At 48.5% G+C, this 12,688-nt stretch overlaps 1 protein-coding gene across 1 annotated transcript in view; it reads right to left on the bottom strand.

Annotated features, from left to right (window-relative positions):
* The window catches only part of SEZ6L (seizure related 6 homolog like), a 199,457-nt gene that overhangs the window by 26,342 nt on the left and 160,427 nt on the right, over positions 1–12,688 (bottom strand). Inside the window, exon 11 of the mRNA XM_042234226.1 lies at positions 2,907–3,103. Coding sequence (XP_042090160.1) covers positions 2,907–3,103 — 197 coding nt within the window. The remainder of the gene's footprint in view (positions 1–2,906; positions 3,104–12,688) is intronic.

Here is a 12,688-nt window from a genome sequence, read left to right as displayed (position 1 = left end):
CGTAACTTCCCTTCTAATTTTTTGTTGTTCTCGTTCGTTTTTTAGAAGCTGTGTGATGCCTGTCACGTCAATAAATATCTCTGAGCCTCACTGTCCTCAGTCATAGAGTGGAGACGAGGATCATGACCCTGACTATCCCTAGAGGCAAGGTGGAAACTAACTAATGTGCAGGATACGAAAATAACACTAATATGAGACATATGGATTCAGTGATTTGTTTTGACTAAGACGTGAGTGCCTACCATGGGGCAGGCGCCAGGATTTAGGGATCTGAAGCCACAGCTCCATTTTCACGGTCAAGATCAGCACAATGGTCCAATTTTTGGCAAAATATGTATTGAGTAAATGCTACCACTTCCCAGTCTTACACTAGCAGACATCACTAATCAATCACAGCAACTTCTTTCTTTGGGTCAAGCTGAAACCTCCCAATCCTTTTCCACACAAGACTCCAGGGAGCCACAGTCATTTGATTGGAGCTGACCCACAATATGGAGCTTATTTATTATCCTGGGATTAGAGGAATAAACACACAAGTGACCAATATCTCTTTGCAAAACGCTGCTTACTCGTCTCTGCTTTTTAATTCCCTTCCCTCCCATATGCTTGGCCGCAGACAATAGCAAAACATAAGAAGCAATGAGGAGACTGGGTCTTTGCCTCTGTCTGTGCAGAGAAGAATTATGGGAAGTCAGAACCATGTAGGTTCAGGGTTCCCATGGACAGTTCTGACAGCATCCAGGGAAGATAGGCCTTGGCTACCTTGCAGAGCTGGGGTCAGGCCTTGAGATCAGTCTAGGAGCTTCAGAATCCTCTAGATGACCAGAGAAACCCCCAACCCTCCTGTTGGACCCCTCTACTGGATGGGAGTTGCATCTACGTCTAGTTAAATCTAGACCCAGTGTAGCAAACACCTCTCCCGTGCCCATGACAGACATCACTAATCAATCATGGCACCCTTTTCCACTGACTTCAGACCTGGCTTCCTCTGAAGTCAACCTGGTCTTCAGGCCAGGTAGTGATGAGCAATTGATTGACATCAAAATTAAACACAAGGCTTCCTCTGTGGTCCAGTGGTTGAGAATCCACCTTGTGACGCAGGGGACCCCAGTTTGATCCCTGGTTTGGAAGAGCCCACATATCATGGAGCAACCGTGCCTGTGTGCCACAACTCCTGAGGGGTACAGTTAGAGGCCGTGCTCTGCAATGAGAGAAGAGGCCCCAACAAGAAGCCTGCACCCTGCAATTAGGGAGTAGTCTCTCTCGTAGCCACACCTAGAGAAAAGCCCATTTGCAGCAACCAAGACCCAGCACAGCCAAAAAAAAAAAAAAAAAAACCTGTTAAAAAAATTAAATACAGAAATTAGCTATGTATTTCTTTAACAGAAATAAGAAAAAACGGAATTGTTCTCTCTTTTTGTGTTACCTATATGAGCCAGGCTGTGCACCCCAGGGAAGCACTTGCTGGAATCCTATGCTCATCAGGATATGGTCCTGCTATTGTCTGCTAATGGGACTCACTCTCCCATTTTTACTAACTGGCTCAAGGGCAGGGAAAGAATTCTATTTGTTTCTGTATCCTGATGCCTTGCACAGGGCCTGGCATGAGTCTGTGAACCAGACTCTCTGGAAACAGAGACAATGTATTTGAAGAAGAAATAAAATAATACACATAATAGCGCTGGCCAATTTCAAATCGTCACACGGATCTGAGTTTCTCGGCATCAATTAACAACAACACCTCCTCCTCAAGGTATTGCCAAACTGAACACTGGCCGGACTTTCTGGTCAACCTCAGGCAGCCTTGGAGAGAGTCAGATTTCCATCATCAAGCTGAATGTAATTTTGGAAGATTGACTTGGGTACCAGAGGAGACAAATGAGCTATGACCTCATCTTCCAGGAGGGAGGGAGGTGGGGAAGGAAGGTCTAAGGAGATGGATTGAGGCTGAGTCACCAGAAACTCTCCCTCCAGAGGCAGCTGACTCCGGAGGGCACCTGGCTGGGAAAGCCTCTGCCCAGGGCACTGGCCGGTAAAGAAGGCATGGAAAGTGGCAGCAATAACACTCCGAAATACTCAGCACTGCAATCAAGGGTAAAAAGGCCCCTGAGACACATAAAAAAGAGGACAGACACTTGTGATTGCTTTTCTGAGAGATGCATGCAGAGCAGGGAAGGGATGGGGAGTGTCCACCAGCTGGAAGTAAAAAGCAGGGGACCAAGAGGGCTATTTTGAGACATTATTCTGCCATCTTCTCTGTCTGCCAGCTGCCCAAATAAAGTCATATTCCCTGCCTCAACAACAACAACAACAAGCAAACAACACAAAACAAGTGCAAGGGACTTATTTTCAGACACAGGAAGCTCCTTAAGACAGCCAATGGCCAGGGAAGTAGCTGTATTCTGGAGGCCAGAGAAGGTACAAAGAGAACACTTCATTGGCTGAATATGGGCAAATCTTCAAGCCAATGGGAAGAACCAAAGACATGGTATCTTGTTCAGGCAAGATTACTGACTGGAGATGTATTATGGCCACAGGAGGAGTTAAGTTCCTGCAAAAATCTCCAGGTCAATAACGTGTTAAAGTCATAATCTACTAAGTCCTGGCATCAATCCCGTGGAAGAGACATCACTATTTCCATTTTACAGATGACAACAAGGAGGCTCAGAGAGGTTAAGTGACTTGCCCAAGGTCACACAGCCATTGATGACAGTACTGACTCGAATCTGGTCCTTCCAACTAGAGGGCCCACCTCTTAAAAAAATGAAAAAACAATGTATATTTCCTGTGCCAATATATTAAAAAAACTCCCATAGTACAACACTCCCCAAAAGACACATCTAGAGGGAATGGTCTTGGCTTGCATCTAAACACAAAGACAAATAGTAGCTGGCTGAAACACTTACCGATGTAGTTCATGATGAATCCCTGGCCCTTCCCAAAGATGAGCCTGGCGGGGTCCGAGTGGAATTGGATGGTTAGGTCTGGCGTGGATGAGTACAGCTTCTGGGGGCCGCTGTTTCCCAGGTACTGTCCCAAGATGTGGGGCATGACCTCGTCACCGTCGTAGATGGTCAGGATGTCACTATTGCTGAGGTTCAGGCTTGGGGGACAGAGAGAAGAGGAGGAGGTCTTGAGAAGCCAAGTTACAGGCATTCAATAAGACTATTATTTTTTTTTTTTCAGGCAGCACTCATTTTCTTGAGATATGCTATGTGGTCAGGGCCCAAGCTAAGAAGTGGGGGGGGCGAGGGAGCCACAGGCTGAACCTGTAAATGGCACATGCTGGTCCTTCCTGCAAGCAGGAATGGATCTGTGGGTGGACTGGGCTTTTGAAGACTCATTCATGAAAGGACCATTCCTGTCGAAAGGTCACCGCAGAGCCAAGCGCTGCAGAGCCAGTAGGATTGCCTTCGATACCCCCGTCATTAACAACCCTTCCCTGGGGGAAACAAGTGCTGGGCCCTGAGCCGCCTGCTGGGGGGTGTGACATGGGTCTTCCATTTTTCTCTGACGCAGAACAAGCTGACTTCTTGCTAATTATATCCTGCCTCCTCATATTAAGTGAAATGATCTTTCCACTTGTTATGTGGCAAATGCCTCAAAATCAGCCAGGTTATCTACTATGTTTAGAGGATGGGACCGCGGGTGGGGTGGAGAAAGACGAAAGATGCATGGAAGATGCTCCAACCTGCCGTCACTATTCATAGCAGCATGGGATGACACACCTTTAAAGACCCAAACATAAGACGGTACGCTGATGAAGGACAGTTAACAATCCAGGAAGCACTTCAATAAGGCCCAGAAACCAGTGCTGTGGCAGGCGTGCTGGACAAAACTGATCTCTGATTGTAGGGACGCCAGATAACTCAGCTTTGGCTGCATCAATCAAGGCAGCCCCGACTGTGTCCCCCCCTTTCCTTGTGTCCCCTCCCTAATATTTCCAAGCATTTACTACGTGTTAGGGCTCCCCAGGGGGCACGAGTGGTAAAGAGCCTGCCTGCCAGTGCAGGGGATGCAAGAGACACGGGTTTGATCCCTGGAGGAGGGCATGGCAGCCCACTCTAGTATTCTTGCCAGGAGAATCCTATGGACAGAGGAGACTGGCAGGCTACAGTCCGTGGGGGTCACACAGAACCAGATACAATTGGAGCGACTTAGCATGCACGCAGCATGTGCCAGGCACTGTGCTGTGCTCAGAAGACAGGAGGAGTCACAGAGCAGTGGTTTGTTCAGACTAGAAAGCCAGGCACTGTGGCAGGAGTTAGCATCATAAGTGCAGAGAAGGGAGCCTAACGCAGACGGGGGGTGGGGGGTGGGGCAGCATGGAAGCCTCCCTGGAGGAGGTGGTACTTGCTTGGGACCCTCAAGAAAGAGAAGGGGACCACAAGGCAGGCATGCAGGAGAGGCAGAGAGGGCAGTGCCTGCGGCAGAGGGAGGAAGGGAGAAGGGTCATGACTCCCGAAGGGACACACCTGGTGGTCCCTGTGCCCAGTTTTGGGAACAGACGTGGGAATGGAGACTAGACCTTGAAGGATTTAGAGAGCCAAGTTTAGGTCACCTGGGTGTCACCTTGCAGGGGATGGAAGACATGAAAGGATATTAAACAGGAGCATCCTGACGGACCAATTCACTGCCAGAGGAGAGGCGTTCCAGGAAACGGCCTTCAGTGAAGTTCTGGGAACTGATGCGGAATGATGACAGCCTCCCCCCCAACCCCCCCACCACAAGCTTCATCCAATGCCCAAGGGCAGTGTTTGCTGCCACTCTGGGAGCAGGGAGGAGATAAGAAAACTACCCATGGTGGTGCTTCAAGGGGTAAGCACAAAGCAACACAAACATAAACACAAACACAAACACAAGGCCCGCTGCTGAAGGTCGGCTTCCAGCAGGCAGGGGATGTGCTTTATCCACCACGATTCCTCACGTCTGGTTGTTTCAACGAGTGGCTTAAGGAGATTCTAATTGCCCCCATACCCTCTCTCAGCTTCCCCTGCACCACTCCCCAGAATATCCTCTCCTGAAAAAGAGTTCTGTGCTTGCTTTGTACACAGGGCTTTAAGACTAAGCTCCCAGACTCTGCCTATCCCCTGCCAGTTTCCAACTAGATGACAACCTCTAAACCCCTATTACATTGACATTCTGGAGTCACTACCTTCTTCTGCATACAGCAGGTGCTCAGTAGATGCTATGCTATGAGAGAGCCTCCCGGAGAGTCTATTTGGCAACAGAAATAGTAGGGTTAATGTCAGTTTTTGAACTATGGAAGAGCCTCTTAACTCTAAGTACCATGAAAACATCAATGGCTCACGAAAGCGCTGGGTCAGGCCAGTATGAAACCCAGCAGAGTGGAGATGTTTATTCCATAAGCCGACTTCACAGCCAATTCGCTGGTAACAGTGGTTTGCAGACAGTGCATGACTTCGCTTTACTCTATCTTTCATTTCAATGATCTCAGTGCAGCAGAAGCATCTTCTAGGGTGCAAACACCTCTCATTCGAAAACCCAAGAGCAACTGTCTGTTCTTTCTAAAACAGGAAGGAACAGTGCTCTGAGAAGAGCACACAGCCTTGGGAGCCAGAAAGGTCTGGTTTGATTCCTGTTTTGACACTTTGATGGAGGGCGTGTGGTTTTTCTGAAGTTCCTTGCCTATGAATTGGGCTTACCATTTCCAGTCTATGTCATGGGCTTTCAGAGTGAGGTAAGGGATACGAGAGATCTGGGATCAGATTCTAGGTTCACTGATGGCACCTGAGCAAAGTCTGTTCATTTGAATGTTATGCCATGTTGTGATGTTATTATGGGCATCATCTCCACCACCTTCACCATCACCACCACCATCAACACCATCATTACCACCACCAACACCACCACCATCACAATCCCCCCTTTGATGCTTACCAAGAAAACAGTAATGATAAAAATCAGCCTGGAGCTGCCTGCCTCCCTGGGGGCGGAACAAAGGAAGAAAGGGGAGGTACTGGGAGTGAGCCGCCCATCACTGGCAAGAACAGAGATGTTTCCCAGGTCTGGATGTGAACCCTGATGAAAGCAGCCCCTGTGCATCTCCTCAAAAATGGTCCCACCCTGAAAGGGCAATAGAATCCAGCAGCGGGCAAGGTCCAGACCATCCAGGCTCTGCCAATATCAAGTACACCCCGTAAGGGCGAGGAAAAAAGAGTAGCACTCTAACCCTTCCATAATGTAACAGGGTGGTGACATCTGGCTCTCCTGTGAGAAAGCAGCAGCCCAGAGCCCCTTTCTCATTGCAGAATTCCCAGCCCAAGAAGCCCTGTAGAGGGAGGGGTGAGCTTTTATAACAAATGATGTTTAGAGATGAGATTAGACTCAACTACACTTGTTGTGACCAGAAGGCCGATGAAAACAAAGCTTTCAACCAGAGAAGCGAAACAGTGGAGAAGGCGCATGGAGGACAGCGGGAGAAAGAACGGAGGTACTCTCTCCTGCGTCCTTCTTGCTCAGGCGCTCAGTCGTGTCCGACTCTCTGCAATCCCGCGGACTGCAGCACGCCAGGCTTCCCTGTCCTTCTGGATCCAGCTTTGAGAGGCTGGTTCCAATGATATACACAAATGCTGGTAATTGATTTTCCCTCCTGATCCAAAGACGAGCCTGTGTTTTTGCTTGCCTATTCAGCTGTGTTTGATACACTGACTTCATCCAGGGCCCCTGCCGCTGGGCCACCCCCCAGCAATCGAGAGGAAAACGCAGACACTTGACGGCGGGCAGATTGGCCACAGGGCAGAGCAGGGCTTTCAGCAGGGGATAGAAGAGAGATGTCAGCTAGATACAATCCAAGGAGGCGCCGAGAAATCAGGATGTCAGTTTGACTCCAGCGCCAACGGGAGATGGAGAGGTGCTGGCAGGCAGGTGGGTTTGATGTGACTGGAATCGGGTGTAGCAGGTCCCCCGCAGGGAGGATTCCATGGGAAGACAGAGCTCCCCACGGCCAGCCCCCGCCTGCGCCAGCCCCCCTTAGGCGTCAGAGGGAAAGGCTTTCCTTGGGCACAGGGGTTTTGAGCTCCTGCCAGAAGATCGCAGCCTCTGTGTCTCCTTCGACACGACAAGCCATCTCTTTCTCCTTAATCTCTGCCGTTGGCTTTTCTCCACCTTTCAGCTGGATTGTGGGGCGACCTGAAGGCTTACTGACTCCGTCCTTCCCTGGCTTCCACCCCTCTCCCAGCAGCGGTCAGGTAAATCCTTCCCAAACACAAACCTGGACGCCTTCCCTCAACAGTTCAATAGAGGAGCAAACGAGGTCTATTCGCCCAATGGAATCTTATTCAACCATGAAAAGTGTCTGGGGACAGGACCTCACTTAGCATTTGAGTAACGCTACCGGCTCAGTATTACCCATTCAAACAGCAACCCCACAAGCTAAGACGTATTACCATTTCTTCACAGAGAAAGAAACTGAAGGTCAGCCAGAAGAAGTCATCTGCCCAAGGTCACATATGAATCAGACCTTGGATCAAACCTAGGTCTGTCAGAGCCCAAGATACGAACCAGTGTTTCATACAACATCCCATGAAAGTCCCACACAGACGTGCCCCAAAAGTGTACCCAGACAAGGACCTATTGTATAGCATAGGGAACTATATTCAATATTTTGCAATAATCTATAAGGGAAAAGAATCTGAAAAAGCACGTATAACTGAATCAACTTGCTGTATGTCTGAAACACATACAACACTAATTCAACAACACTTCAATAAAAACAAGAAAGAAAAAGTATGCTCAGGTTCTGTCTTATCTCAGAAAATGCAAATTAATAGTTACAAGTAAAACCTGCAGAATGAAGAAGCCTTGTTTCACTGTTCCCCTGCATCCCAATATGCCTTTGGTTCACATGATGTCATCACTAGAGTTCATTTGAATATTTCTTCTTTCTACAGACTCCTCATGTAAAAAATATTTCGTCTCCTAAACATTTTACATTTCTTGGTCACAAATTTGTTTCATCTTGTTGCTCATGGCGTATAACAGAGTATGTGATAAAGTCAGTGTTAAACGGATTACTTGGTCTGGGTGGTTTTATTTTAGTAGAATGAGATTTGTTACACTTTTGCAAATATTTTAAGAGTCTGGAAAAGATGCTTAAGAAACGGATATAGCGTTTGCCTCAATGGAGGGGGCTGTTTGCTGGGGAAGGGTGGGAAACTTGACTTTCATAGTAGACCCTTCTGTACCTTTGGGGTTTGAATCATGTGGGTATTTTACCTCTTTACAAAGGATAAAAACAGCCCGAGGGACCCTCATCATAGTTTCCACAAGGGTCTAGAGAGCCAAAGTTGAATCTGACATATATTAGCAAGTGTACTTCCTCTTGACCAGCAGAGGGCAGTGTGCACTTAAGCGAGACACAGGCATCTCTTTCCCCTGCAGGGCAACCCCATCTCCCCATCCTCACTCCAACAAACCAGGACCCTGCAAGTGGGGAGAAGGTGGTAGGTGAGCTTTGTAACTGCTGAGCTGTAGTTAATATTCCATAGAAGGCGCAGAAAGAAATGATGAGCAAGCCACCTTGCGTTTCTTATTTCTTTCCTAACAAACACCTTTGCTTAGCAATCTCGCCTTTAAAAGCCTCTCCTGAGTAGTATTCACAAGACGATTTGCGGTAGACAAACATCTTTGGAGATGTCTAATGGTTATGTATTTATTTAAATGTGAATTAGAAAAATATATAAATATACATTTTGCACATCAAATTTCTCATTTCATGGACATTATCTTGCTTAGAGGAAGCCAAGTGAAAAAGGTAGGCCAATTTAAGGAGGGAAATAAAAAGCAGCTGGTAATAGAACTGGACTGTGGAAATAGCAAAAATTAGCCCACAGAATTCCACTAAGTTTTTCAGCCTTCCAAGACTTCCACGGGGTCCATGGGGTGGGGGAGGGGCGGGCAGCCCACCTCTTCTGCCTCAAACATCTTTGGACACCAGATCCTTTGCGGCCTCAAGACCTGCCTTAGCCAGGCTGGTCCTCTAATCTGGAATGCCTCTCCTCTCTGCCTGACGTCACTTTATAGGTCCGTCTGCACTTCCTACCCCCTCCTGCATTTATGGCCGTATGATAGCTAGCCAAGGCTTTCAGAAGGCTTCCTCAGAGCCAGGAGCTGTTCTTAGCACTCCACACGCACCCCTTCGTTTTATCCTCAGGTGAACTCTCCAAGAAGCATTATTCTTACCCATTTCACAGATAAGCAAACTGAGGCCCCCAGAGGTGAAGAAACACACTAAAGCTCACACAGCTGGTCATACGGGAGAGCCGTGTGGTTAGAAGGCGCGATTCTAGCACTGACCCGTGGGACTCTACCTGCCTATGTTAGCTCTCAGGACAGGCTGTGAGCTCCCTGAAGGGACATGCCCAAACTCAGGGCTTCACAAAGGTGAAACAAATGCCATGCACACAGATGAATGATGCAGAATTTATTTCTGCTTTTTTCAGGTGAGCAGACTGAGGCTCAGAGGGATTCAATGACTTTCTCAAGAAAACACCACCTTGCAATCAAGTCAGGACCTCCACCGGACTACAGAGATGGGTGATCAAATATACCGTTGACTTTAAATAAGGGAAGAAAGAGGAGCAGAACCCAGAAACGCAGTTGAAAGTGCAATACAACTTTTATAAAAGACACATATTTTTTCTGAAGGCCTTAAGAAAAAGACTTGTTTAGAGTTCTTTTGTATCCATTCTCTCTTCATACCCCCTCAGCCACATGGTGAGGAGACCCGAGAAAATGAAGTCCCATTTCACAGAGGAGAAAACTGAGCCCACAAAGGCCCGGATCCTAAGGCCTCGGCTCCTTCACGAAGCCACACGGCCGGTGCCAGGCGCTCTCTGGCACCGTGGAATTGCTGAGGGACCCTTTGGCCCAGGGCTAATTTGGTTTCAATTTAATTTGATAAAATAGCAGGTGGGACAAGAAACCATGTTACCTCCGGGGAGGGCAGAGAAAACCAATCTCTCTGGCTCCCTAAAAAGACCCATTAAAGCATAAAAAGTGAACAGTTTTCTCATTTCCTTCTCTGTCCTTCCCCATTTCTCTGCTTTCTTTCCTTCCTTTCTCTTCCAGATGCTCACCAAGAGCATGTCTGTGTAGGGCTCAGACCCAGCCTTCACCCAGTCCCAGCTACACAAGAGAATCTCTGGGGAGATTTAAAAACTCCCAATGATGTCCAGGCTGCACTCCAGGTCAACGGGACCCTCAGCATCTCGGGGCGCAGGTCCCAGGCATCAGTGTCACTGAAGTTCCTCAGGAGGCTGTGCTGGCAGCCGGGACTGACAGCTGCTGCCCTGGAGGTTTCGATGTGGGTGAGACCCCACCTCTGTTCTGCCTCTCTTTCCTCCTTTTCCTCCACTTTTCTCCCTGCCTCGACCAATTCCCCCTCGGATCTCCAATGAGAAGGAGAAGAAAGACACCCCCCGCCTCACTGAACGGGCCTTTCCTCTGGGACCACCCCACGGGCTGACCTGCCACATCCCTGGGCTGAGCCGACTCACAACACGGCAGGCAAGGCTTTGGCAAGATCAACAACAAGGCACACCACTCCCAGCGCTGCGGACCAGCGGCAAAGCCCACACTTCTCAGCTGCCTTGCTGGGAAAGCAGAGAGAAATCAGTCTGTAACCACCCTGGCGTTTTTTGCTCCATCTTGAGAGGCAGTGTGAAGAGAATGAACTCTGGGTTCAAGTCCTCAGTGTGCTGGTTTCTAGCTAGGCGACCTTGAGAAAGTGACTTAATCTCACTGATCCTCAGTGTCCTCACCTGTAAAATGGGGATAATATTGTTGAAAGCTGTAAACATTATAATCAATGCCAGGAATTCAATTAACAGAGCATGTTTCTTTTTGTCTGTGAAAAAAATATATTCGTAATGAATTATACAGCCTGCGAAGGGGAGAGGGTTGTGGTGTCAGGAGATATCATTGAGAGCCCCCCCTCCCCCTGTTGCTTCTTTGCTTTGTGACTATGGACAAGGCACTTGCCCAGCCTGGGCCTCAGTTTCTCTATATGAAAATCTCAGAAAGCACCAATTGTAAAAAAAAAAAAAAAAAGGCAAGAAAGTGCGGCCACTGTTAAGTAGCCACAATTTCCTCCTGCTTCATGCTTTCCTTCTCCCTAGGAGGTCGGGCCCCCATCTTCCCTGCCCTCTCCATCACTAGCAGGTAAGGGGTGGGGTTGAGAACTCAGGGATTCAGATACAGGCTGGTGAAGCTTGGTGGCCAGAGGCAGCCTTGTGGCCCTTCTCAGACTCTCCTGTGTGCAGATGCCCACATCGCTCCCTCTTTTGGGACAGGAGTTTCTCCACATTTATATAGTTAGTGGGTGGGACCAGAGGCCTTCTTCATTTTAGGACCTCTGAGTCAGGGTAAAAGAGCTGAAACTGATAGAGTATAATTAAAGCATAAGTTAGAGTTTAATTAAGGGTGGGTTGGGACTTGTGGTGTGTGTGTTGTGTGTTCTGTGTGTGTAGTGTGTGTGTGTGGTGTCTGTGTAGTGTGTGTGTTGTGTGTGTGTAGTGTGTGTGGGGTATGTGTGTAGTGTGTGTGGTGTGTAGTGTGTGTGGTGTCTGTGTAGTGTGTGTGTTCTGTTGTGTGTGTGTGGTGTTTGTGTAGTGTGTGTGGTGTGGTGTGTGTGGTGTGTGTGTAGTGTGTATGGGGTATGTGTGTAGTGTGTGGGGTGTGTTGTGTGTATTGTGTGTGTAGTGGGTGTGGTGTCTGTGTAGTGTGTGTGTTGTGTTGTGTGTGTGGTGTGTGTGGTGTGTGTGGGGTATGTGTGTAGTGTGTGTGGTGTGTGTGTGTGTAGTGTGTGTGGGGTATGGGTGTAGTGTGTGTGTTGTGTGTGTAGTATGTTGTGTTGTGTGTGGTGTGTTGTGTGTGTAGTGTGTGGTGTGCTGTATGTGGTGTGTGTGTAGTGTGTGTGGTGTGGTGTGTGTGGTGTGTGTGTAGTGTGTATGGGGTATGTGTGTAGTGTGTGGGGTGTGGTGTGTGTATTGTGTATGTAGTGGGTGTGGTGTCTGTGTAGTGTGTGTGTTGTGTGTGTAGTGTGTTGTGTTGTGTGTGGTGTGTTGTGTGTGTAGTGTGTGTGGTGTGCTGTATGTGGTGTGCGTGTAGTGTGTGTGGGGTATGGGTGTAGTGTGTTGTGTTGTGTGTGGTGTGTTGTGTGTGTAGTGTGTGTGGTGTGCTGTATGTGGTGTGTGTGTAGTGTGTGTGGGGTATGGGTGTAGTGTGTGTGTTGTGTGTGTAGTGTGTTGTATTGTGTGTGGTGTGTTGTGTGTGTAGTGTGTGTGGTGTGCTGTATGTGGTGTGTGTGTAGTGTGTGTGGGGTATGTGTGTAGTGTGTGTGGTGTCTGTGTAGTGTTGTGTGTTGTGTTGTACGTATAGTGTGTGTAGCGTGTGTGTTGTGTTGTGTGTGTGGTGTGCTGTGTGTGGTGTGTTGCGTGTGCAGTGTGTGGGGTATGTGTGATATGTGTGGTGTGCACGTTGTGATCTGCATGTGGTGTGTGATGTCTGTGTTGTGTGACATGTGGGGTGTGCATGTATCTGTGTGGTTGTGCGTGCATGGTATGTGAGTGCACACACGCGCACGCACACACACTCCTGAGCAGAGAGACGCGGCCCTGGGCCCCGCGGCGCTGGAGGAAGATGCTCCGGGCTGTCGCAGCGGGAG

Source organism: Ovis aries, chromosome 17 (genome assembly GCF_016772045.2).
Source record: "Ovis aries strain OAR_USU_Benz2616 breed Rambouillet chromosome 17, ARS-UI_Ramb_v3.0, whole genome shotgun sequence".
Classification (NCBI taxonomy): domain Eukaryota; kingdom Metazoa; phylum Chordata; class Mammalia; order Artiodactyla; family Bovidae; genus Ovis; species Ovis aries.
This window is presented reverse-complemented; position numbering and strand designations above follow the sequence as displayed.